The 26,651-nt window shown below is 36.9% G+C and overlaps 2 protein-coding genes across 3 annotated transcripts; one reads left to right on the top strand and one right to left on the bottom strand.

Annotated features, from left to right (window-relative positions):
- Positions 1-3,425: 3,425 nt before the first annotated feature.
- On the top strand, positions 3,426-6,581 carry LOC114268549 (transcription factor MYB17). The gene is made up of 3 exons (XM_028209734.2): positions 3,426-4,060; positions 5,355-5,484; positions 5,775-6,581. The coding sequence occupies exons 1-3, from the start codon at positions 3,928-3,930 to the stop codon at positions 6,391-6,393; spliced, it is 882 nt and encodes a 293-aa protein (XP_028065535.2). The 5' UTR covers positions 3,426-3,927; the 3' UTR covers positions 6,394-6,581.
- A 470-nt stretch (positions 6,582-7,051) lies between these two features.
- Positions 7,052-13,047, bottom strand: LOC114268550 (remorin). Of its 2 annotated transcripts, none has more exons than XM_028209735.2 (5): positions 12,357-13,047; positions 9,267-9,317; positions 9,086-9,173; positions 7,605-7,686; positions 7,052-7,443 (listed from the first exon to the last, which is right to left on the bottom strand). In XM_028209735.2, the coding sequence occupies exons 1-5, from the start codon at positions 12,529-12,531 to the stop codon at positions 7,249-7,251; spliced, it is 591 nt and encodes a 196-aa protein (XP_028065536.1). In that variant the 5' UTR covers positions 12,532-13,047; the 3' UTR covers positions 7,052-7,248. The 2 variants fall into 2 exon arrangements, with proteins under 2 accessions (XP_028065536.1, XP_082738415.1); XM_082882289.1 differs by lacking the exon at positions 12,357-13,047 and adding an exon at positions 10,554-10,741 and having other exon boundaries at positions 9,267-9,672.
- Positions 13,048-26,651: the final 13,604 nt, after the last annotated feature.

Genomic DNA, 26,651 nt, shown 5'->3' with positions numbered 1-26,651 from the left:
CTTTCTTTCTCTTTTCCTAAAAATAATGCAAAAATAGATGAAAGAGCAACAGAGGACGAACAAAAGAAGAAAGGGAAGAAGTCTAAAAATTTTCGGATACAAAATGAATTGCTGGAGCAGACTTTTTATAGGCAAGTTGGTGGCTGTTCGAACAGGTGCCAACAGATAAGCAACTGTTGACACCTATTCGGATAGATTTCAACAAATAGAAAATCTGTTTGAACTGTTTGGACAGTTCCAAATCTATCCGGGAAAGATTTAAAAAGTTCAAACCCGTTCGGGTGTATTAGAAACTGTTTGGGTGAAGGGAAAAAATTTGGACCAATTTATTTTGATTTTTGAAACCAAAAATAAAAATTAATAAATAAAGTTCAAATGTTTTTGGCCCAAAAAGATAAATATTGGGCTGAACAAACTCAACCCAACTTCACACCACGCACCCATGCCCAATGCGCCCGATTGACCGGAGGCGGCGGTGTGCGCGTGTGGTTTTAATTTTGGGTCCAATGGGTCTAGCTCACTATGCCCATAACCTCACCCTTTCACAAACTTGGGTACCCCTTAGGGCCCATCTTAATTATCCAATGCTAAAGTTTATAAACCCAAATAATTCCTTAAGTCTTTCTAATGTGGGACAAGCACATTTCACAAATTTGTAATAAACCCATCAAAATACATTTTCACGAACCCGGAAATGCACGTTGAACTCTCATTCATTCGGAAATGGTTTTGAACAACCAAATATATAAATTTATTCACTACGCGGCATTAAACATAAATCCAATTAAAAATGTTAAAAATAACACTTGGGTCCCACCTTAATTAATAGTCAAAGTTAACAAAAAATAAGGCTATAAAAAGCTATTTTCCAACAAGAAATTCTGTTTTTATAGCATTATATTTTTCAAGCAATGAATTCTACAAGTTTTTGTTGATATGAATCTCATTACTTTTGTGTTTGTAACTATGAAAATCGGATAAGAAATCCCTTAATATATAATGTTGGTATAATTTTGATTATTTTTTAAATAATTTTTAAAAATTAATTCTTGAAAAATTAAAAGTAAAATACTTTTGACTTATAAAAATAAACAAAATAAATAAAATAAAGAAAAGAAGTTGCAGCAAAGCAAATCACACACTTGTTGTATTTTCTTTTAATTATTTGTATTTTGTAACTCACACTCTTTTTGTCCTGTTTTGAGGCAGAGGCGCAAAACAAGAAGAAAAAAAAAGAAAACCCAGAGGTGAAACTGAAGAAGAAGCCAAACCTTAGTCAGAAAGCATCGAAACAGAAAAACAAAAACAAAAACAAAAAAAAAAAACAAAATGAACCCAAACTTTCACTTCTCCAACCCAATGTCTTCCCTTTTACTATAAATTGTTTGTCAAATGAACCCTCACTCCCACTTTCAAAACCAAGCTTCTCTGTCTCTCTCTAGGCCATTCTTGAGCTCTGCAACTCTCTCGCTCTCTCTCCAAAATGTTTTTCAAACATAAGTTTTAGGTATGAATCCAGCCTCATATACCTCTGTCTCTCTCTCTCTCTCTCTCATCTATATGTGAGTTGTGTTGTGTGTATAGAAATACATATGCCCACCTGGGCTAATAATAAATGTATGCTACTATATAATTTATAATTTTTTTAAATTTATTGTTTGTCATGCGTTGTAATAAATGTTAATATTTAAAATTGAGATCAATATGTGATATGATAAATTTAAAGCAAAGAAATATGAAAATTTTATAAAATTTATTAATTTATTGAACATTTGTGTGAAGTTTTGTAGACGGTATGTATTTATTCCAATAAAATTTTCTTTTCTTTGCATTTTGGGTATTTACTCACTAGGTTTTTTTTATTTTTTTATTTTAAATAACCAAGTATTCCGATCAACTTACACGCATCTTGATTAAACCTGGAGTTTTTTTTTTCAATAAGATGTTTAACATTTGATGATAAATAATGAGATTATCATAATATTGTTGTTCATGACTATTATGTGATATTATTTATGGGAATCAATGTTGTATGACCTTGACTATATGGTCGGGCTCATTGGCCCGTTACGGTTCCTTTTAATTATTTGAATGGTTTATTTTATTTGATCTTTGGTGTATGATTTTGGTTAATATAATAATCATAATTTTTTTATTTTATCATATTTATCTCTATAAAAATAGACAATAAATATGTTTTAAAAAATAGATCATTTGATTTTTAGAAAAAAATTTGATAACATGAAAAAGTTATAATTATTAAATTGATCTAATTTTTTTTTTTATGAATAATATAAATAAAAAAATCTTAAAAAATAAACGATTCAAATTATTGAAAGATGCCGTGAGGACCATGAGCTTGAGCACGACCCTCAAGTACATGTTTGAATTTGAGAGAAATTCAACTTTTTTTGTGAAATTATTAATAGTTTGTTTTGTTGATAAATGATGACCAACTTAGGTACTGTTTAGTGCACTTTATCGGAACTGTTTATATATATATATATATATATACTAGTGGGTGGCACACATGATGTGTGTGCAATTTAAATAAGTAGGAATAAAAATAATAATAATGAAATTAATATTATAATGTATACTTAGCTTAAGTGGTATTGCACATCTCTTTATTTAACTTTTTTTAAAAAAATAAAAAATACTGCCACATGGCATGAGGAGAGTAAAGCTTCAGGACAGTAAAGCTTCAGGACACCATAAAAGGTATTCACTTTATAATAGTATAGATAGATAGATAGACAGATAGATAGATAGATAGATATATTTTAATTTCGAAAATATGTGTATGTTTGGTATAATTTTGGCTCATAACTTTATGAAGTAGAGAAAAATTTAAAAAATTAAAAAATATTTTGTTTGGTTTGGTTTTTTTAGAAATATTTTTAAATGGGTTCTTTTATTCTTAGTAAACATTTTTTTTATATTATATATATATATATAAATACATTTAATCTAGATGTTTCTAAAAAATATAAAAAAAATTGATTTAGATATATAAAAAAAATTTAAAAAATCACCAAAGACAAAGGAAAATCCATGTAAAAACACATACAAATTTTTATTCAGATTGTTTTTAACAAACCTTTTTCATATTTTAGTGATTATTTCTTTGTTTTGAGAAAATATAGATCAAATCATCTGAAAAGTGAAAAAAAATCATTTAAATTTAAAAAATTACTAAAAACAAAAAAAAAATCTTTTAAAAATTAAAATTTTATTTTTATTTTATAATTATTAATTTTTAACTTGATCCACTACACTCCAAACGAGCCCATGTTTTGTGATTCTTCATTTATGGAGCCACAATAATTTCACTGGGAGACCTTTTTCTTTTTTTTGTCTTCTGCTTTTGTTTAACAGTAGGGTATCTGCATCAACTTATGCACAGCTCTACTAATTTCCTCCTCAGTCCGGTTAAAGGGAAGTCAATAGAAAATTCACAAATTTTATTTTATTTTATTTTATTTTTTATGATCTGACCCAAGAGTTAAACTGAATAATTATGTGAAGAGTATACCACCAACCATTCAAAGTAACCTGAACAGTACTCGGAGACTATAGCAAACTTTTTTTTGGACTGCAAGTCTATGATGTGTGCTTGGACAAGAAGCAATTGAATGCTAAGAAAGAGTGCAGAAAAGCCCAAGTCTAAGTTGTCCGGATGTCTGCGACATTTGCCTTTTTTATTAAATGTTGTATAGATGAGTATCCCTTGCATTTATTATTTCCTTGAGGAGATTCTCCCACTAACCTCTCTCTCTCTCTCTCTCTCTCTCTCTCTCTCTCTCAAATTTCATTTGAGATTGTAGGGTTTGTATCCAGTACTAGGTGGTGTGTGTGTGTGTGTGCGCGCTTGGTTGTTGAATTGAAAGTTGAAAGCTGAGGAAGAGAAAGAGGAGGGAAGAGGAGATGGGAAGAGCGCCATGCTGTGACAAAGAAGCAGTGAAAAGAGGAGCATGGACTCCTGAGGAAGACAAGATCCTTGTTGACTACATTACCACCCATGGCCATCCTACCTGGCGCTCTCTTCCTAAACTCGCTGGTCTGCTTCATCTCTCTCTCTCTCTCTCTCTCTCTCTCTCACTCTCATCATCATCATCTTTTTCTTCATCATCATCAAGTATTGTTGGACATGACTTCTTTTGATTGATGCAACTGCTGCTGCAAATCCTTCATTAAACTAAATTAAATTTCTGGGTATTCTGGTAGGGTTCAAGATGAGTCAAACTAACCCAACTTGAGCTTCACTGACTCAGATTAAATTGAGACATGTATCACTAGTAGTGATATCAGTGACTAATGGTATCATGAGGTTAAAATCTCAGTGACTAATGGTATCATAAGGTTAAAATCTCGTTACGTAACAATCTCGTTACGGATGATATTTAAATGTAAAATTTTATACCAAATAATCTCCCTTCCACTCATACCTGATAATTACTGGTTATAAGTTTAGGGAGAAATTATTTATTGTAACCACGTGATTGAGATGGCGTGGTATATCTCTTCCCCTAATTCATTGTCATGTGATAAAATAAAACTCGATAAGTCACTTTATACTTGGTAGAAGTGCTGAGTATTTGGTCATATCAATATTCGGTTCCTCTTTTAACACATGACAATTAATGAATAGAAGAAATGAAAGGGTATATCACGTCATTTCAGTTACGTGATATATCTGTTACATTAAATTATTTATCAGAGGAGTCACCCAATGGGTCAATTGCTTCATGATATTCAAATTGGTGATCTACATTTCTAAAATAATGCTTATCACCACTTAATTTGCCACTCGAGTAACCCTTGGGCAAGGGTCCTCCATCATGATTTTTTTTCATGATTTTATCACATCATTGACACATTTGCAAATGATATAATCCAATGGTCTATATTTGAAATTTCGCACAATGGTACTAGTCTTCATTTGAGATCATGTTATTTTAATTATTTTTTAATTTTCTTGTTAAAATATGAGGTAAAAAAATTAGTATGTTTAGAATATCTTTTTAGTTTTTTATGAAAAAATATGCAAAAAATAGAGAGAAAAGAGAATTTTTAATTTTTTAATATAAGTTGTTGGTTTTTTAATTTTTTTTTAATGATTTTTTGACTTTTAGACTAAAATAATGAGTTGTCAAATGAGACTTAAATATTTTTTAAAACTAAACACACCCAAAATTATGCAGTTTTTCTTCATCCCAGCATCCCTGCTTCATCTCTGTTTGGGACTTTTATTGGTATTGGGGTTGTTTTGATAATGTAGGATTCAATTTCAACAAGAAATTTTGAATTTAAAGTCCATAAATTTAAAGCATGAAAGTGTGATTGTTAATTAGGTCTCCTTCGCTGCGGAAAGAGCTGTCGCCTTCGGTGGACCAACTATCTTCGCCCTGACATTATAAGGGGTCCATTCACTCCTGAAGAAGAGAACAGAATCATCCAGCTCCACGGCATGCTCGGTAACAAGTAATCTATTTTTCTCAATTTTCATCTATCAATTTTTGATCACTTAAACAGTTGAGTTTAAGGATGTTGCTAACTACTTGTTCAAATCACTTCCTATTAGAATTGTGGAGTCATTTTTTTGTTTTGAATGTTTAAGAATTTGTACTTTAAGATAGATAAATCATAAGTGAAAAATTACAAATTTGCTGTCATGGGTGAAAATTATGTTTGTGTCCTTTATTGGCTCATGGATTTTTGGCAAACCTTGGGCAATTTTTGTTTTCTTGCTAACTGACCGCGGAAATTTTCAGGTGGGCTGCCATTGCTTCCCATCTACCGGGAAGAACAGACAATGAGGTTAAAAACTTCTGGAACTCCAATCTCAAGAAGCGCTTCTTCTGCATCAGCGGCCTCAACCTGCAGGCCTCCAAGCCACCCTCTGCTTCTAATTCAATCAACACAAAACCCGAGCCCCCATCAACTCGCCATATGGCACAATGGGAGAGCGCCCGGGTTGAGGCTGAAGCACGGCTCTCAATGAACTCACTTCTCAGCCCATCACAAACTGTGAAAACTGACTGTGATTACTTCCTCAGGCTATGGAATTCTGAAGTTGGAGAATCATTTCGAAGACTAAATGGAAGGAGGGAAAGTCAGAGCCCAATATCCCAAACGTCCTCATCAACAAAAGTGGGGTCTGGTTCGGGTGTCACGATGCAGGCAGGGCCTTCGAGGACTAGTTCTCCAATAGAACAAAAATGTATCTATGCAAATGATATGATGGGTGGTTCAGAGTGCTCGAATTCATATGAATTGGATGATTCTTCGAATTCAGCAATGAATTTGCTGCTAGATTTTCCTAGCGGCGACGATGATATGGGATTCCTACAAGGACAGCCCGATGATGTCTCCATTTTCTTTCGACATTGAATGCTTACCTGGAGGTGATATTGATGGAACTTTTCAAACCTAGTGTGTTTACTCTGTCATAAATCTTTATTTTCAATCTAGTTGGTTTTCTTGAATTTCATCTAATAGTTGCCCAAATTTCGACTGTTGCCAAGAAGATATCTTTAAGTTGGGTTTGTTGATGAAAAAATACCCAGTTTTGGTGCTAAGTTGACCTGGCTCAGTTCAATGACCCTATCTATACATATATATATATATATATATATTTGTGGTTTGTTTTCTTTTATCCAAAAAGTTCATCTGATATGCATATACAAGTGTAAATCCCTTCTTTACGCTCCATTTGTTTTTGTAGAACATATTTTCTGACATTCGATTCAATAGAAAAAACAGAAGTTCACAAAAATAAAGCTTATTTGAACAGAAAATTTTCACCTCTATAATGTCAAAATTGTTTTTCAGAGTAAAATCTTATCAATGCCACAAGCACTATCGTAACCCCTAGCACACTAATTTCAAGGTCCCAATAAAAATTTATGAAAACGTTTTTTTACAGAAAATATTTTCTGTTAGAAACAAACGACACATTAGTTTGCCTGTAATGTGCTGCAGGTGAGGAAGAACACATACAAAATACAAATTTGTATACCATTTCTCATCAGAAATTGCATCCATAGGCTAAACTGAATAATAATCTTCATTCCAAAGAAATCTGTTTTGTACATATACATAGAAATACATCACTATACACACAATAATGAACAGTAAGAAATTGACCAGCAAATAAGCACGCAAAACAGCCCAAAATACAAAAACAAGCCCAAAGAAGAAACTTTACAAATAGAAATTCATTGTTTTTTAACCAGGTTTGATACTTCAAAATATTCCAAGTAGTTTCTTTGGTGCACTTCCAGTGGCACGATACTTCGCTGCCGTTTCCTCTGCCTTGAGAAGATCTTCGCCGCGTTTGGCTTCAATCATTGCCCTCTTTTCTTCTGCTGCCTTGTGGTAGAGTGCAATCTTGTTTTTCATTTTCTCCACATATTGGGCTTTCTGTTTCTCCAATTTCTCCTACTCACATGATATGTCACAAATATCAGCCGAGTTAAAATAAAAAATAAAAAAGCCTTTGCTAAGTCAAGGACCAAATTCACATTTGAGTGCAAACAGAAACCACCAACTGAAGGGGCTATTGGTAATATTTTTCAACAATGTGAATAGTGACTTCTTACCTCAATCTGTTTCAACTCAGCTTCTATGGCAGCTTTCTTGCTGTTCTCCCATGCTCCGATGGAAGATAGCTTTTTATGAGCTCTGTTCAATAATTTCAAATTGTAAGGTTTGGTATGCATTGTCCACATAGATTACTAGAAACAAGTCTTATTTTGATTTGAAGAAAAATAAGACTTTCAAATATCAAAACCTGTCCATCCAAGAGTGCAAGCATCTCTAAGAGTTTGGATTTTAACACACAAGCATATAACAGTTCCTCAAATTGTTGTCATGTATCAGATTTGCAAATGATGTCAATAGTAGAAAATGGTAGCAAACATTGTGGAGGTTTCAATACACCATATACAATTAGGTTCTTTTTTCTTTTCTTTTAAATTCTTGCATATATATATAATGGTCATGAGCATATATGGGTCCCCCAGGTATACACAATCCCAACACATATTGGGTAATTATTGAGGTGGTGGCTCCCATGAACACTTCATGAGATTCGAACTCGTGACTTACATTTCTTGAGGCACTTATTGCGGCTCAACTTGCCACTTGGCGATAACTGCTTGGGATACAATAGGTTGTTCTTGTCAAGAAAATACCTAAATCTCAAGTTTTACACTAGGACGCCAATATCAATGTACAAACTAAAAAGTGTTGATGAAGTAGAGGCTTAACCATTAGGCGAATAAGCCCATTGCCAAGGCCCCTTATTGAAAGAGGCTCCATATTTTACCAAATCGTATACTTAAATTAAGTGGACGACAATCGTTTTTGTAGAAAAAATGTTAGGACACCAACGATTATACACAACAGTACACGAACACACTCACAAGCATTGAGTGAGCCCCATGCCAAGTGGTGATAAGGCCCATGAAGACTTGTGAGTGCTTCATATGCTTGTGTGTATAACTATTACTAGTTGGCTTAACCAGTAGAATTATAAATGTATTAAAAAGATTTCAAATGATTATTGAATTATATAAAACGATTAGATTATTTCTTTAAATGCATATATTGTTCACATTGGTGATATTATGATATAGTACTTGTAGAAAAAAAAAATGTTTTTCAAAATTAAAATTGATAATATCTTACCTGAAGATATGTTAGAAAAGTTGAATACAAAAACTTAATTAGTATATTGTATCTCAAAAATAAATAATAATAATAATAAAAATAGTTTTAAATAAAAAATTATAATGTAAAAACGTAAAAATCTTGTCTTGTTTAGATTTTTTGCCTTTGGCCTATGAGAAGGTTGAGCTGCCTCTATAGCATGCCATGCTCCTAGGTTCAGTCTTTTTCTCTTTTCCAAAACACCAGTTTTTATTTTTATTTTTTTATTTTCCCTTCAAAGATTATTTGCTGGACATAATAAAGAAAATTGTTTTTAAGTCTTCATCATGATTATGGCATACTCTTCCTTTGGCAATATAAAGTTTTAGATATTCTTGAAAAAATAGCATATATTCAAGAAAGCTCTTACTTGTTCTCTGCTTTTGACTTCTCACTGTCTTCCCATGCTTTGATTAGGGATAACCTCTTCTCAGTTGAAACTCGTGCAAGAACAGCATCTAAAAAGAGTATGAGCATTCCTTTCAATCATTAAGCTTTGCAATAAATGTACCAAGGTAGAAAATAAACATTGAGATGTGATTTTTCATTACCTCTGTTAATAGAACCCTCAGCAGTTTTCTCTTTTTCAGAATCTGGAACGCCTGCATAGAGCAGAAAAGTCCAAAGGATTAGAAAACAGAACATCCAAAGTGTTACATGGTTAAGCTTGGAAGCAAATAATGATTTGGGTGGGAAAAAATGGGACAAACTTTTAGAACAATTCATGGAATCTTTTAAATTAAGTGCCTAGGCCAGCACCTTGAAGTTGAAGCATGTATTATGCAATGACTGGTGGTTCAATCAGACCAAAATCGGCATCAATAAAGAAAATCAATGAACAGGTAAGTATTGAGGCTAGCACCATGAAAGTAACATACACATATCAAGACTCAACCCTATGCTCTTTCACTGGAATGAATTGGAATTCCATCATAATGTTCATGCACATTTGGTTCCCTTAAAAAATGAAAGAAAATGTATTACAAATGGAATATTATCATTCACCATTGTAAGAAAATAGTTACGAAGGTTAAGGCCTCGTTTGGAAACAGGCTAATTTAGTAACTTTTTGACTATTTGGCTAAAACATGAACTAAAAAAAACTAATAATATGTTTGGGGTGACTTTTTGGCTTTTTACGAAAAGATGTGCAAAAAGTAGAGAGAAAAAAGAATCTTTGACTTTTTAGTATGGGTTATTAGCTTTTTGGCTTTTTTAGTAACTTTTTGGCTTTTTGCCTAAACCGGTCTGCTGCCAAAGGAGGCCTAAGGAATGACTTTTGTTTTATTCCAATGAACCGGCACTACATAAATTCCTTTCAACGTCAGCATGTGAAGTGGGAAAGATGCTGAGATCTCTACCTACGTTTTCTAATTTAATAAGCATGTGTTGGACCAACAGACAGTCTCAAAGAAACTAAATCTAAGAAGCACGGACAATTCTAAGAAGCTAACGTGCTGTATCCAACACTGTGTCGGATACCGACACGACACTCGTCAGACACTTCCTAATACTTGAAGACACATAAAACACATTAAGAGTTTGAATAAAATAACTTGGAATCCAATAATAAAACAAAAACAATCTAAATTTATACATATTCTCCTCTATTAGGTTTTAAAAAATTTATCTTCGGCTTAAATATTCATAAATATGACATAATGACATATAATAAATATATAAAATTATAAATCTTGCATGTGTTCTACAATTTTTGAAAATTTCTATGTCGGCATGTCTATGTCATGTCATGTGTCCATGCTTCTTAAAGCTAAGCCCATTTTTTATTTTTTATTTTTTTTAATTATATAAAAATACATCATCTAAATTTTCCTTACCAGGACAACCACAAATAAAAGTACATGACAAGTTCTTGTTTGGCACCTCAAAGCTTAAGGAGACAATAAATATGCCATCCAAGCTAATCTCTAACAGCACATCTTGTACCATGAACCAAGACTTGACCAATTTTCTGTTTTTAGGCCATACAAAACATCTTAGTTGGGGAGATGAATTCACTCCAGAACTGCAATTCCGCGATTCAGATAAAAAATCTAGTTAGAACCATAATTGTAGCTTATTAAGCACATCAATGGACAGATAACCGTAGTTGCCTCGCATCAGTGACGACCAGACAACATTTAATGTCCTAGCCATCATATTATAAAAATATCCGCATCAATGTTACAAACAAGACTAATGCTAGGCACCATCAGAAATGTCATGGCATTTTTCACCAGGTCGACTTGGTTTTCTAGCCTCTTAATTTTTTGGGAAAAAAGGTATGCTTTGGCAACAATTGTCCATTGCAGACGAACTTCTTAATACAACTTGGAATAGAATAATTAAAAATGTGAATTCCGATGTCATTTTGATGTCAGAGCATTACAACTGTTTGTTTGCCTAAAAAGTTTACGGAATATTTTACTAACCTAGTCAGTTTATAAGTCATACTTAGTCGCCGTTTGGCATTGACTTTTTTAATTGACTTTTCTGAGTTGGGATTTTTTTAGCTTGGGACTAAAAAGTTCTTTTGGTTGGACTTTTTTTTTGACTTTTTTAACTTTTGTGAGAGAAAAAATGAAATGATTATAATTTGAATATAACATTTTGTCTTATTACTTATTTAACCTATTTTTGTCTTTTGTACTTTTTTATCCCAACTAAGTTAACCAAACGAACGCAAATGAATAAGTTAACTTGACAATCTTATTGACAAATCACATCGAGAAAAACTAAGGAAAAATACAAAGAACGTCCTTGGTATTAGCTCTGTGAATGCATCAGAGTGTATTTTTGTGCTTTAAGAGTTGTAAATAAACACAATTGCATATCAAACATCATGGTTTCTATGTAAAAAGGTATAGCATGTTTCACTTGACGGGTCTTTCATCCCCAGATTATGGAGTTAAGAGAAAAAATCTGAAACTTTGAATAAATAAATCACAAATTTGGTTAAACCTCAAATTTTTTAATAAATATTATTTGGTGAGGAAAAAAAAAAAAAAAAAAAAAAAGGCAATCTAGACAATTTTGGATTCGGGATTAGATCAAAATATTGGTATTGCTTTTTAAAAAATTGGTTTTTGATTTTTTTTTTTTTTTTTTATGTTGGAAACATATCAAACGAAAATTAGAATGGAAAATTTGTTTGGTAATAATTTTGTGAAACTGTTTGCTAAATAAATTTATGAATACACCCCCATCTTTTAGAAAACGTTTTAAAGTTGCTTTTTTAATCATCGAAAACTGTTTTAGGACCCAAAAAATTGAAAACAAATGATATTTTCGAAAACTAAAAATATTAAATAAAAAAAAATGAAAAGTGATACCAAATAAAATTTTATATGTCTTAGACTGGATTAGTGATTAAAAATTCAATACAATATGATAACAAAACAATAAATCCTGCCTTATAATAAATTTTGAGTTTATCTAAACTTGTAAAATTCAACACAATCGAATTACTATTCAAAATATCCAATTAAGTTGAGCTAAACATATAAACACTAGCAAAACTCCAAAACAGAGACTTTAATTTCTTAGCCACCAAACAGAGCATAAACCCTATTATACCCGTAGAATTTTCAAAATTCATCAAGAGATCGCGAAATTAAACTAGAGAGAGATGTATATATTACTTTCGACGATGGCGAGAGCTTTGGAGTCATCAAGCTTCTCTTCAGGAGCAGGAACAGGTGGTGGTGGTGGTGGAGTTACGGATTTATCTTCGGCGGATTCCGGTGCCGTCGCTGGAGCTGGTGGAGCCTCCGATTGCGTCTCTGATTCGACCTTCTTAGGTTCGTCTTCTGCCATTTGTTACGGTAAATTTGGCTTCAAGAAATAAAGATGATTATACACACAGAGACAGAGGGATTGGATAGGCGATGATACATATATAGAGATATGGGCAATTGTTGAGTGTGCTTATAAGCATACCCCACCCTATCCCACCTTCCTAATTTATCACAAATATATATATATATATATATATATAAATTATTTTATAAAATTATGTAAATTTGTATAGATTTACATAAATTAATTTATAAAAATTTAAAAAATTACAATTTATATACTATACACTTTGCACTCTCAAACAATTTCTCACGAATAATGATATATGTATTAATTAATATATTAATTAGTGTATCAAATTGATAATGTGGTATAATTTAAAAAAAATTTAAAATTTATAATGTAATTAATCAGTAGAGTCAATAATAATATCATAATTAATATTAATACATTAATTAATACGTTAATTGATATATGTAATATTACCGATTTTCCACTGATATATACAGATATTTGTATAGGCGGAATGAAAGTGTAGATGCAGAGACTAGCTGGATGGTAGGTATGGATGTCCAATTGAGAGCTGTCACATATAACGACACTTGAGAGAGATTCTAATAAATTAATTGTAAATTAAGATTCCACTTTGCCTAAACCCGAATAAACCAAAGATATTTGTCTTGCTTTTTTATTTTTTTGAACTCCCAAACTTTCTTTTAAAGAGGAAAATGGGATACATCGAAATTGAGTATGGAGACAAAGATATTTGTCTTGCTGTGGTCGGTAGGATTGTTTCAATTAGTTAAAAATAGTTTAATTGGCACCTATTTGTTTAGGGTCATTTTGGGAACAACATAATAGGCAATTTTTGTTTTTATTTGAAATAAGTAAAAAGTTACTTATTTGGTGCATTTTTTTTTTTCTTCTTTTAGGAAGATCAAATAAGTCATGACACAAATTTATTAAAATATTCGTAGGAAAAACAATAAAATTTGTTACTAAACAAGAAGGGTAAAATGGTAATTTTCAATATGTGCATAAGGGTAATATGGAAATTCACTTCACAAATGAAGTGACACTATATTATAATAATTCACTTCACAAATGAAGTGACACTATATTATAATAATTTACAAAAAACCAAAAAGCAAATGAATTTATGAAAAAATCAAAAAGCAACCAAAAAAAAAAAAAGAAAAGCAAATAAGGTTTTTTTTTTTTTTCTATCTACCCAAAGTAATCCTAAGTTAGTTAATCTGTGGTTTGAAATTTATAATTTGTTTTTGAAATTATTTCTACTCATCATAATTAATACATATATATTTCTTTTTACTTCCAATCAAATATTAAATTAAAAATTAGTGTGTGGGTGAAAATCTGACCACACTGTCGACTTAGTATTCAGTTGGAGAGCACTGGCAGAATAGATGACACATGTCTAACCTGCAACAGAAAGAGAAGATTCCGGCAATGGTTCGTCGACCTGGAGGCACTCCGACGATCAAGTCAGTATATCTCTCACAGATAATCAATAGTGTAAACTTATTATTCAGAATATAAATTGGGTACTTTAAACCCATGGGGGGCCTCCCTTTTATAGCCAACACAATCCTAGTCCCAATAGGAGCCTAGCTCTAATGGACTTAGGATTACTGCTAATCTTAGACTTCCAGTAGGATTAGGATAAACTCTCTAAGAGTCTTGTCTTTACCCAAACTGAAGTCTTCTCCCATTCTAGGACTCTTATCCCTTATCCGCTTATCTTGGATTCCGATATCTTCGGAGGTAACCTCGGCCTTGATGAGATAACCTCGGCGTCATGACCAGGACACGTGGCACCTCGGCTGACACGTCGGCGTCACCTTAGCCACGTGTTGGTGCTCAGAAAATATATCCCCACAACTGCCCCCTAGGTTCTATTACCTCGGCATTCTAAGGTGATAGAACCTATATCATTCCTTTCTTCCAGTACGTCGGTTTACAGTATCTCAGCCGAGATCATTATGTTGGCTGACATGTCGTCGTTAAAGAACAAGAACTTCAAGAACCCTTTCATGCGTATGAGCTGTCATACAATAATTCAACCGTTTATGACACGTGTCTTTCATATATTGGATTGTACCTGCGACGCGCCTAAAAACTGCCTCGCGCCTGCGTGCGCCGTCTGACAAAGTCGTCTTCCTATGCGCATTGATTGCCCTCTTTTGCCACCGTTTCAAGTTTTTGACAAAACTTGTTTCCCTCTTTTGTTTTTTTTATTTTTCATTCGATTCCATTGCTTTTTCTCTCTCTAGCTCTTGAATACGCCATTGTTCCAGACCTCAAGCTCTGCAACTGCCTTCATTCCTCCTTCTGGTGAAGCTTCCGCCGTTCTGTTACTTCTGTAACCATTGTCTGACTTTGGCGATCCTTACACCGGCTTCTTTTCTTCGGTGAGTTTACTGTTCCTTTCGTTTTCAATTCCTTGATGTTTTCTATTACTTGTTGTCATTACTGCATTTGTTCAAACTTTTAACTTGTGAATCATACATCTGAATGTGTTTTTTCCATAATTTTGCCCTTGCCCATATCTAGAACACACACACTGTTTCACCACTTTCCTGTACTTTTGCCACTATTCTTGGCCTTATACTTCTTGTATTCTTTATGCTCTTGATAGACCATCTCTGTTCTTGATTCTGAAACTCGTTCCTGTTTCTGTTTTTTGTGTCTTTTCCAGATTCGTGCCTTCAATCTTCGTTTCCATAGACTTAGGTTTGGGATTTGTCTGTAGAACCCACAATTTAGGAAAAAACTGAAACATGTATTTACCTAAGTGTTTTACCGAGGTCCCAATAACCCTTTCGAAACATCTTCTGAAATCCAACCCCTTTGATTAAGCCGATATCATGGGTATGTGGAAACATAGGGTAGACACCCTATCCAAACTAAAAAATTTTAGACAAGAGTTTGAAATCCCAGCCGACGTCCATCTGAGATTGGCTGGGGATGATGACTCTATCATGCTTACTGACGACTCCATGCCTTTCCTTGTGGTAGCCTTCATTGAGTGTGGACTTTGGCTCCCACTCAACATCCTTTTCTGTGAAATACTTCATTATTACAAGTTGAATCCGATGCAACTTTCCATCAATTCCTATCGAACCATCAATGGTATCATAGCCTTAGCCAAATAAGAAAATGCTAGGATCACATTAGCCGACATCCAATATTGCTATACTATGTGTGGTCTTAAAAAAGACACTGGCTATGTTTGCTACCTCAAGCCGAGGTCCACTGAATACAAAATCGTTGCCGACCTCCCTGAATCCAACAAGGGAGCTGGGGACGATTATTTCATTACTTCAGGGAACTGGGAGTTCGCCCCAGATGAAGACCTATATCTTTTCCCTCTCCTCTGATCAGTCTTTGTAGAGAGCAATGGTAAGAGCCCTGTATTCATACCTACTTGTTTTTTAAAGTCTTTCATACTTTATCTATTTCTTAATGTTTGTTTTTCTTGTAGTTGTTCCTAAGCCACCAAAAAAATTTTGCCAATCCTTTATTCCCAGCAAGGATTTGAATAAACTCTTGGACCTGCCAGTCCATAAACGAATGGCGCCTCTGGTTCTCAATTTTATTCCAACATACAAGTCAGCTCTGCCCGTCGTCCCTAGGAGGAAGAAGAAAAGCATTTCTCCACCATCTGTCATAACTCCACAAACTGCGTCCACATCTCGGACAGACCAAGGATCGACTTCGGATCCAGCTGATCAGCCGTCGACCTCGGCTCCGTATTTGATTCCGATATCCCAACGAAAACGTCGGCGATGACTTGTTCTTACCACCGAGATGGGCCGCCCAAAACCAGTTGCTAAAGATCTTCTAGCCAACATTCCAACTGATGTTAATGCTCAATCAACACAAACCCTGCCTCCACCGAAGCCGAAAAGAACAAAAAAGGCTCAGCCAAAGGCTAAAGTTACTCAAATTGAGTCTGAGGATGCTTTGTCAATCTCCAAGTTGACTGAGAGTAACAAATCTCAATCCTCTGCTAGGAAGAGGCGCTCTGAGGCCCAACCATCCGAATCGCCATAATCAAAAAAGTCGAGGTCATCTTCTGCAACGACCTCGGGGTCTAAGAAGTCTGATGCCCTCTGGACCCCCGAGATTACTCTGGAAGCTAGCCTGTTATGGCTAGTGATAGCGCCAATGATATCAATGTTGGTGTCGCCCTCAGTACTGCTTTACTTCTTCTCGGCAATCTCGACCGGAATGCCGAGTTGAGTGAGTATGAAAATTATGCTTTGATGCTCTAGCGATCTGTTCAGGTAAGTATCTTTACTTGGTAATTTTTCCTCTCCTGTACTTTAGAAGATTTTGCAATATCTTTTGTTTTGTGTTTTTTCAGGCCATCCAGCATGCCTATTCTTTCTCTATTCAATCTTTTAAAAATAGGGAGAAGTTGGCCGAGATGAAGAGGGAGTTCTCTACTCTTCAAAAAGCTAACAAAAGCCTTCAATCGAAAATGAAGAAGTTAGATGACCAGGCCGAAGCTGCCATCAAGGCTCAAATCGATGCCGAAGAGAAGTTTGATTCTACTGAGGCCATTAGGAAGGTTGCTGAGTCCTAAAAAAGAGAGGCCGAGAAGAAGATGGCCTAGGCCCAAAAAGAGCTGCAGGAGGCCTTGGCTACCAAAGAGGCTGAAATCAAGGATGCCGACGAGAAGGCGTATGCCCAGGGCATGGCCGATGTCACGGAGGCCTACGAAAAGCAAGTGAAGGAGATATGCAACAAGGGTTTCACCCTTGGTTGGATGTCCCTTCTAAAAAAGCTCAATGTCCCTAAGGACTTGCCTTTGAGAAACGCCAACGTCATTCCTCTTCCATTCCCTCCAACACCAACTCCAGCTCAATCTGATGACGACGACTCTGAGTTTGAGGAGGATGAGGTTTTGGTAAGAAAGTCCAAAGATGCTGCTGGGGCCAAGTCTCCTCCTCAAAATGAGCAAGTCCTGGACTTGACTCAAGATGAGGAGTATGAGGAGGTTCGCAAAGATGTTGCTTCTGAGAAGGCTTTATCCGATATTCCTCTTACCGATAAGAGCCTAAATGAAACCCTGCAAGAAATCAACGCTGAACTTGTAGCCGAGAAGGTTGCCGAGATGTCTTCTCAGCAATCCTCCGAGGTCCAAACTCAACCTGCTGCTGAAGATGCTTAATTTTGATGTTATTTGCTTCCATCTTTTGTACTTTTGCTTCTTTTTTTTTTTTTTTGGGAACGATTGTAAGCTTTTGGCTGACGTGTCTTTTTTGAATATTAATACAACTTTCCTTCTCTAAGTGCTTGTATCTTTATCTTCTCTTTACTGCTCTTGTATGATTCTATACTTAGAGACTTTGGTATGTCTTCAATATATACTTCAATCCTTGTGCGACCTCCTCGGGGTGACACACCTCGGTTGTACAAACTGATGATTTATCTCGGCAAGTACCTAACAACCTTTCTCGGCGTAATCTTGGTTTCACTTTGTAGATATAAAATTTCAACAAGTATTTAACCTTAGTCTTCCATATTGTAAATTGTCCACAAATTTCAACAAGTGTTAGATATCATCTCGGATTAACTTCAACTTGTAAATTGTCAACAAATTTCAACAAATGTTAAACAATGATCTCGGTTTAACTTCAACTTGTAAATTGTGCACAAATTTCAACAAGTGTTAAACAATGATTTCGGTTTAACTTCAACTTGTAAATTGTCTACAAATTTCAACAAGTGTTAAACAATGATTTCGGCTCTCTCTGCCCCCTCATGTGAACCTAAGTTTCACTTGGGTTCTCATTATGCATGTATTCTAGAGACAATGTCAAGTATTTTGAAAAAGAAAACCAAGCTGGATCTTTATTTATTTACTTCGGCAAATGACAAAAGAACAAAGGAATTCTAATGATAGAAAAATTTCAAATTGTAAGTATTCCAAGGTCTTGGCAACTTTTTGCCCTCATTATCTTCAAGCCGATATGCCCATTGCCCAACACCGAGATGATTCTGTAGGGTCCTTCCCAATTTGGGCCAAGCTTGCCCTCTCTGGGATCCTTCTTGTTGCCGACGACTTTTCGCAAGACCAGGTCGCCGACGTGGAACTCCCTTGGGTTAACCCTCTTGTTATAAGCTCTGGCAAGTTGTTGCTGGTACGCTGTGAGCTGAATCGCAGCTTTCTCCTTCGTTCTTCTAGAAGATCCAGATCTCGGGCTAAGAGTACATCATTAGTTCCGTTCTCTACTCCCTGGGTTCTGATCCCAGGGATGCCGACCTCCAGCGGAATGATTGCTTCTGTGCCATAAGTCATGGCAAAGGGGGATTCCCTTGTTGATCTTCTCGGCGTAATCCGATATGCCTAGAGTACATTGGGCAATTCGTCTACCCACTTTCTTTTTGCTACCTGCAGCCTCTTCTTTATCCTATCCAAAATTACTTTGTTGGAGGCTTCTGCTTGTCCATTGCTTTGTGGAAAGCTTGGGGTTGAAAAGTAGTTTTTGATCTTGAACTTTGCACAGAAGTTCTTGATTAGCTTACTGTCAAATTGAGTTCCATTGTCTGCGACAATTACTCTTGGAATCCTAAACCTGGTGATAATGTTCTTCCAAATGAAGTTCTTTACGTCCACATCTTGGATCTTGGCAAGAGGTTCAGCTTCTATCTATTTAGTAAAGTAATCTGTTGCTACCAGCAAGTACTTCCTTTTTCCAGTTGCTTGGGGCAGTTGCCCGATGAGATCCATGCCCCATTAGGCAAATGGCCAAGGACTGGATATAGGGTTCAAGTCTGCTGATGGCTGGTGTATCAGAGGTGCAAACCTTTGGCATTGTTCACACTTCTTTACATAGGCTTCTGCATCTTTATGCATGTAAGGCCACCAATACCCTTGGGTAATGGCCTTATGGGCAAGTGATCTGCCCCCAGCGTGGCTTTCACAAATTTCTTCATGAATTTCATATAAAAAATCTTCCACTTGTGAAGGATGTACACACCTCAAAAGGGGTCCAGTGAAAGATCTTCTGTAGAGGTGTCCCTTTGCTGTTAGACTGAATCTTGCCGACTTCAATCTGATCTTGTGTGCCTCCTTGTGGTCGTCTGGCAACTTTCTTTCTTTCAGGAATGTAACAATTGCATCCATCCAGCTTGGTCCCATGTCCACACACATTGCATCATGCTCTGTGGACAGTGGTTCAACGCTCGGGCCCGACAAATAGTCGATCATTATTGTCCTTGCTTTTCCAAGTTGTATTGCACTAGCTAGGTTGGCCAATGCATCGGTGTGGCTGTTATCATCTCAGCTAACCTGAAGTAGTCGGCAGTTGTAAAACAAGGCTGCCAGCCTGATGACCTCTTTTGCGTAGGCCGACATCTGTTCATCTCGGGCAGCAAAACTCGCTCGTTGTCTGGCTGACAATGAGCTGGGAGTCGCAGAAGACTATTACCTCGTCTGCCTCTGCTACTACTGTCAGCTTTAGTCCTGCAATCAATGCTTCATATTCTACTTCATTATTTGAGGCTTTAAACCCCAAACGAATGGACTGTTCCACTATCTGTCCATCTGGAGATATCAGCACTACTCCTGCCCCCGTTCCCTGTCGGTTTGAACTCCCATCAATGAACAATCGAAAGGAGTCGCCGATGTAAATGCTGCAGGGTCTGAGTTTTTTCTCTTTTCTTTGTTCTTTCGCCTTTGACTGAGCTTCTCCTTGCTTGGTTGGACATCGTTCATCCTGGCTCAACGGAGCCCGATGTTCGATGGATTCTAGTGTGAACTCGGCTACGAAGTCGGCCAGAACCTGGCCTTTGATTACTGTCCTCGGCCTGTACTCCAAGTCCTACTGGCCTAGGGTGACTGTCCACCTGGCTATTCTTCATGTTAGGTCTCCTTATTGCAGTAAGGACTTCAAGGGATGCTCTGTTAGCACCATAATTTTCTGGGTCTGGAAGTAATGGTTCAACTTCTTTGAAGCCATTACTAAAGCCAGTGCCAATTTCTCTAAGGGTAGATACCTCGTTTCTACGTCGGCTAGGGTTTTGCTTACATAGTAAACAGCCCTTTGCTCCCATTTTTCTTCTTGGATTAGTACTGCACTTATCGCATGTTCTAAAACTGCCAAGTACAGGGATAGCTCCTCCCCAAGTTCTGGATTCGAAAGAACTGGAGCTGTGGTCAGGTACTTCTTCAGATTGGCTAATGCTTCTTCCCACTCCTCTGTCCAAAGAAAGTCTGTGGCTTTCTTCACTAAGTTAAAGAAAGGTTTGCACTTGTCTGAGCTTCTACTTATGAACCTGTTTAGGGCTGCGGCCCTTCCAGTTAGCATCTGCACCTGTTTTGTCGACATCGGGCTCTTCAACTCTAAGATGGCCTTGATCTAATCTGGGCTGGCCTCAATGCCCCTTCTGGTCACCAGGTATCCTAAAAACTTACCAGATCCAACTCCAAATGCACACTTCGATGCATTGAGTCGGAGCCGATATGTTTTAAGGATTTTAAAGATTGGTTTTAGATAGGCGAGATGACCCTCAGGCTCCTTGGTCTTAATGACTATGTCGTCGATATAGACGTCAACTGTTCGGCCAATCAGGTGTTTGAACATTTTGGTTACCAACCTTTGGTATGTTGCTCCTGTGTTTTTCAACCCGAAAGGCATTACTCTGTAACAGTACAGGCCTTTTAGGGTGATGAACGTGGTATTCTCTTCGTCTAAGGGGTACATGGCTATCTGGTGGTACCCTCTGTAGGCATCTAGGAAGCTCATTCTTCTATGCCTTGAAGTGGCATCTACTAGCTGGTCAATCTTAGGTAGAGGAAAGCTGTCTTTGGGACAAGCTTTGTTGAGGCTGGTAAAGTCTACGCCGACCCTCCATTTACCGTTCTTCTTCTTTACCACCACTGTATTGGATAGCCATGTCGGGTAGTGAACTTCTCTAATGGCCCTGGCCTCTAGAAGTCTGTCTACTTCTTCCTCTACTGCTTCGACGTGTGCCAACGTCAGTCTTCTCGTTCGTTGAATTACAAGTTTGGCTGACCTGTCAACGTTCAGGTTATGGCAAGTGACTTCGGGGTCAATGCCTGGCATTTCGTAAGGTGTCAAAGCAAACACCTCAATATTTGCTCTCAAAAAAGCTTCCAATTCTTTTTCTTCTTCTTCGGCTAAGCCCAAGACGAGAAGAAAGAAGTGTTCTTCATCCCCATCTTGGACGAGGATTTTCTTCAGTGCCTCTTCGCTCTTTTCGACTGGCTTCTTGCCGACGTTTTCCAGGACTTCCATGTCCTCATCTTCAATTTCTGCCTTTTCTGGCTCTCGTATGCTGCAAGTAGATTTCATCACTGCCATGGAGCAATTCTTTACCTGCAGCTGATCGCCTCTGACTTCCTTTATCCCATGCTCTGTTAGGAATCGTAATAGTTGGTGCAATGTTGAAGGAACTGCCCCCATCGTATGCAGCCATAGCCTTCCCAAGATGATGTTGTAAGGGGAGGGTGTGTCGATGATGGTGAATTCTGTCTTGATCTTCCTGGTGCCAGCCTGCACCTCCAAGCTTACTGTTCCCAATGGCCATGTCGGCGTTCCATTGAACCCAACCATTGGGCCATTGGATTGTTCCATATCGTTTGGGTGAAGGCCGAGCTCCTTGTAACATCGGACGTACATGATGTCACAAGAGCTGCCTTGGTCAATCAGGATGCGTTTCACTTGGCACTTCCCAACCTGGAGGGATACTACCAAGGCATCATTATGCGGATGCTGGACCATCTTTAGGTCGGCTTCAGTAAAGGCTATCATTGGTCCCTGGCACTCTTCTGCCCGATGTCTTTTCTCCCCGACTTGGTAGACATGTTGTAGGTGTTTTACCTTCTGGGTCTCTCCTCAGATTTCGTTTTCGTTGACCTTCGAGTGGATTACGTTGATTACCCGAGGTCCTCTTGCCTGCGGCTGCTGTGCTGGGGGAGGTGGGGCTGCTGGTGCCTGAGGTAACCTTGCCCGTTCTTCCTTTGTCCTGGTCTCATCGACAAGGTCTCTCAGATGTCCTTGTCTCACCAGGTCTTCCAAATGTGTTTTCAGGGCTCTACAACCCTGAGTTGTATGTCCATCTTCATTATGGTAGGCACAATGCCTACCAACGTTTCTTTCCATGAACTCTCTTGGAGTCCTCTCCGGCGTTCTGAAATAGGGCTAGTTCCGAATTTGATCCAGGACTTTGTGGATTGGGATTCAGAACACAGTTGTTACTGCTTGTGTGGCCCTCAGTTCTGCCTCTTGTTGGCTCGATCCATTGTTACCTCGGCCTCACTTCGGCGAGCCGTTTCCTTTCTCTTGCTTTATTTCCTTAGTCCCCGACGTATCTTCTTCGGCTCTGGCATACTTCTCGATTCTCGTCATGAGCTCTTCCATACTTTTTGGCAATGTCTTTGCCAAAGACTTTTGTAGTGGACAATTGTCTTTCAGGCCGTTCTTGAAAGATACGACCGCCACCTCTTGATTACATTCAGGTATTCGGTTGAACACCTCATAGTATCTTTTGGCGTAGGCCCTAAGGTCTTCATCTTTGCTGATCTTCAGAGCCATCAATGCGTCCACTCTTAATGGTTGAAGTTTGTTTGTCACGAACCTGGCCACAAACATCTCGGCCAGGCCTTCCCAGGTCTTCACACTTCCCTTTGGTAGTTTGTGAAACCAATCTGATGCAATCTCCCCGAAGGACGAGAGGAACACTTTGTAGAGCAATGGCTCGTTCCCACTATATAATGCCATTGAGTTCAAATATAATCCAACGTGGAAGTTGGGGTCTGACTTACCATCGTATATTTGAAACCTCGGCATATTGAATCTCTTTGGTGCCTCGAATTTGTCTAACTCCACCAAGAATGGTGTTCTCGGCTTAACAGGTGAAGTTACTTTGACATCGGCGTTCTGTTGCTTCCTCTTGAGGTAATCTCTCAAGTCTTCTTTGCTCCACCCAGGAGCTCGGCTATCTTTTGACTTCAGTCTTTTCGGTACACTACTCTCGATCTCGTGGTGAGCCCTTTTCGATCCTTCTCCATGAGTTGTGTCGAAGCACAGCGCCTGCCCCTGAATATGCCGATGCCCTTTGGGGTCTGCCTCCTTTGTGCGATGCGTCCTCCGTGATTCTTCTCTTCTTGACTCTCTTCGTCCGACTTCCTTGGAGGGTCGGTGAGAGTGTCTCTCGCTCCCGTTGTGCTGAGGTGCTACGGGGATTGTTTTCTGCCCTCCCTTCTGGGTATTGGCCGCTGGAATCGGTGTGTCATGCAGCGGGAACGGTGGCTGCATGACATTATTTTGCATCATGAAATTGACGACCGACTGCAGGTCTGCCAGTTTGTTTGCCATCTTTTTTACCTCTTCGTCCCTCCGCAGGCATCTATCCTTCCAAACCTGGAGGTCGTCCTCGTTGTAGTAACCACTTCGATCTGGTTTCTTTGGTGCGTCGCTAATCTGGCCGATGTCTTTCACTCCGTGATTCTGGTCACGAGTTTCTGCGTTGCATTCGTCTCCTTCGACATCAAGGTCAATAGGTCTCCCACTCTCAGCAGGAGTGTCGTCCCCAATCTTTTCCTTCTGTCTGTTACTGGCCATCTATTCTTCTTTCGTTCCCACAGACGGCGCCAAATTGTGTGGGTGAAAATCTAACGACACTGCCAACTTAGTATTCAGTTGGAGAGCACTGGCAGAATAGATGACACCTGTCTAACCTGCAACAGAAAGAGAAGATTCCGGCGGTGGTTCGTCCACCCGGGGGCACTCCGACGATCAAGTCAGTATATCTCTCACAGATAATCAATAGTGCAAACTTACTATTCAGAATATAAATTGCGTATCTTAGATCCATGGGAGTGCCTCCCTTTTATAGCCAACACAATCTAGTCCCAATAGGAGCCTAGTTCTAATGGACTTAGGATTACTGCTAATCTTGGACTCCCAGTAGGATTAGGATAAACTCTCTAAGAGTCTTGTCTTTACCCAAACTGATGTCTTCTCCCATTGTAAGACTCGTGTCCCTTATCCGCTTATCTCGGATTCCAATATCTTCGGAGGTAACCTCGGCCTTGACGAGATAACCTCGGCGTCATGACCAGGACACGTGGCACTTCGGCTGACACGTCGACGTCACCTTAGCCACGTGTTGGTACTCAGAAAATATATCCCCATAATTAGTGTGAAAGAAATTTGAGATATAATTTTTTTTTTTGCAAAGTAATGTTATATATATATATATATATGAAAAATATCATGTAAAATCAGTTAGTGTTATATATTATATAAGTACTTTATAATTGCTTAAGGTTTACTCTTTATTAACTAATAGGTTGAAATTGTTCAAACTGTCGAAATCGCAATTTGGTTACGGATAAAAAATTTCTCAAACTGCCATCCAAGATTTGAATTTAATTTAATCATCAAACAGCACCCACTACTAAAAAGCAGGGCTTTTGAGTCGGCAGCTTGCCGTCGCAAATAGCGGATTTGCCGACGCAAAAACTTTTTGCGACGGCGTTTCGACGGCAACTCAAGGGACGAAAATGGTGGGGTCGCAAAAAGTTTTTGAGTCGGCAATCTGCCGACGCAAAAAGTTTTAATTTTTTGAGACGGTAGATTGCCGACTCAAAAAGTGGTTAAATGTTTTAAAAAATTTAACTCATAATTTCCTCACTGAGGCTCCCAAGGTTCGAACACACACCCATTTGGACAAGTTGACCCAAGGTCAACGCACTACACCCACTTCACCACCACACCTCTTTCAGATATTAAACGAGATATATATTATTTATAGTATATACACTCAATATTAATATAAAAGTATATGTATAAATAAATATATTTATTAAATATAATCAAGTAAATAAATATATATCTTGGTTATAATTTTTTTTTTTGCTACGGCATCAGTTGCCGACACAAAAAGGTCTAATTTTTTGCGTCGGCACAAATTTGCCGACGCAAAAGGTCTATGCCGACTCAAAAGGTCTAATTTTTTGCGTCGGCACAAATTTACCGACGCAAAAGGTCTATGCCGACTCAAAAGGTCTATCTTTTGTGTCGGTAAATTCAACCGACTCAAATAATACTATCAAATATTAATTTTTTGTGTCGGCCAACGGTGCCGACACTAAAGGTTTGGTATTTGAGTCGGTAACTCTGTGCCGTCTCAAAAAGGCTACCTTTTGCGACGGTAAAATTTGCCGACTCAAAAAACCGACTCAAAAGACCCTTTCTTTAGTAGTGACCACACACACTGCTAGTGGTCTGTTTGGCATCACTTATACCTTAATTTTTAAAATTATTAATTTAAAAGATTTAAAATATATTATAAATTTATTCAATATAATTTTCGTAATATGTAAAAAATAAATTTAGTTAAATAAGTTGTCAAATAATTTTTTTTATTGTGTAAAATTTTAAAATACCTTTAAAAGTTATAATTAAGGTAAAAAGAATGAGACTAAATTGTTCATAATTATTTATTATTATTATTTTTTTTGATTGGAATATCTAAGTCAAGTGAGTTAAAAAAGTTACAAATTATAATTTAAGAAAATCTCACTTATTTGGGTCAAATAAGTTGTAAAAGTCAAATAAATTATAATTAAACACTATTAATCAACTTATTTTAATTAAATACCTTCACTAATAAATATTATGAAACAACCCATACACTCTCATCTATGTTTACGGTACAATCTAATAGTGACTACGTTCGTTTTTATTGTTTCATGCATGGGTGAAATCAGAATTTTCAATCAAGAGGGACAATTTTCCTTCAAATTCTTTTGATATATATATATATATATATATATTTACAACAGTACAATTTCAAAAGCCTAATTGATGTATAGATTTAATCACATTGCTTATTATTATTTAGGCCAAGTTTGGCTATCTTAAATAAGTACACATTTTTTATCTTTTTATCTTTTTTTCATCACATCATCTTTCTACTTTTCTGCACATATTTTCGTAAAAAGACAAAAAGTACACTTATTTAGGTCATCCCAAACAATCCCTTTTGATTTTTTTTTTTTTAAGATTTAAAACTTATAATATTCATTTGTTAATTATATAATACTAATAAATTATGATATTCATAACTGAGAA

Source organism: Camellia sinensis, chromosome 8, assembly GCF_055761805.1.
Source record: "Camellia sinensis isolate YWXY chromosome 8, ASM5576180v1, whole genome shotgun sequence".
NCBI lineage: Eukaryota > Viridiplantae > Streptophyta > Magnoliopsida > Ericales > Theaceae > Camellia > Camellia sinensis.
Note: the sequence above shows the minus strand (reverse complement) of the source record. Positions and strands in the feature narration are given on the sequence as shown.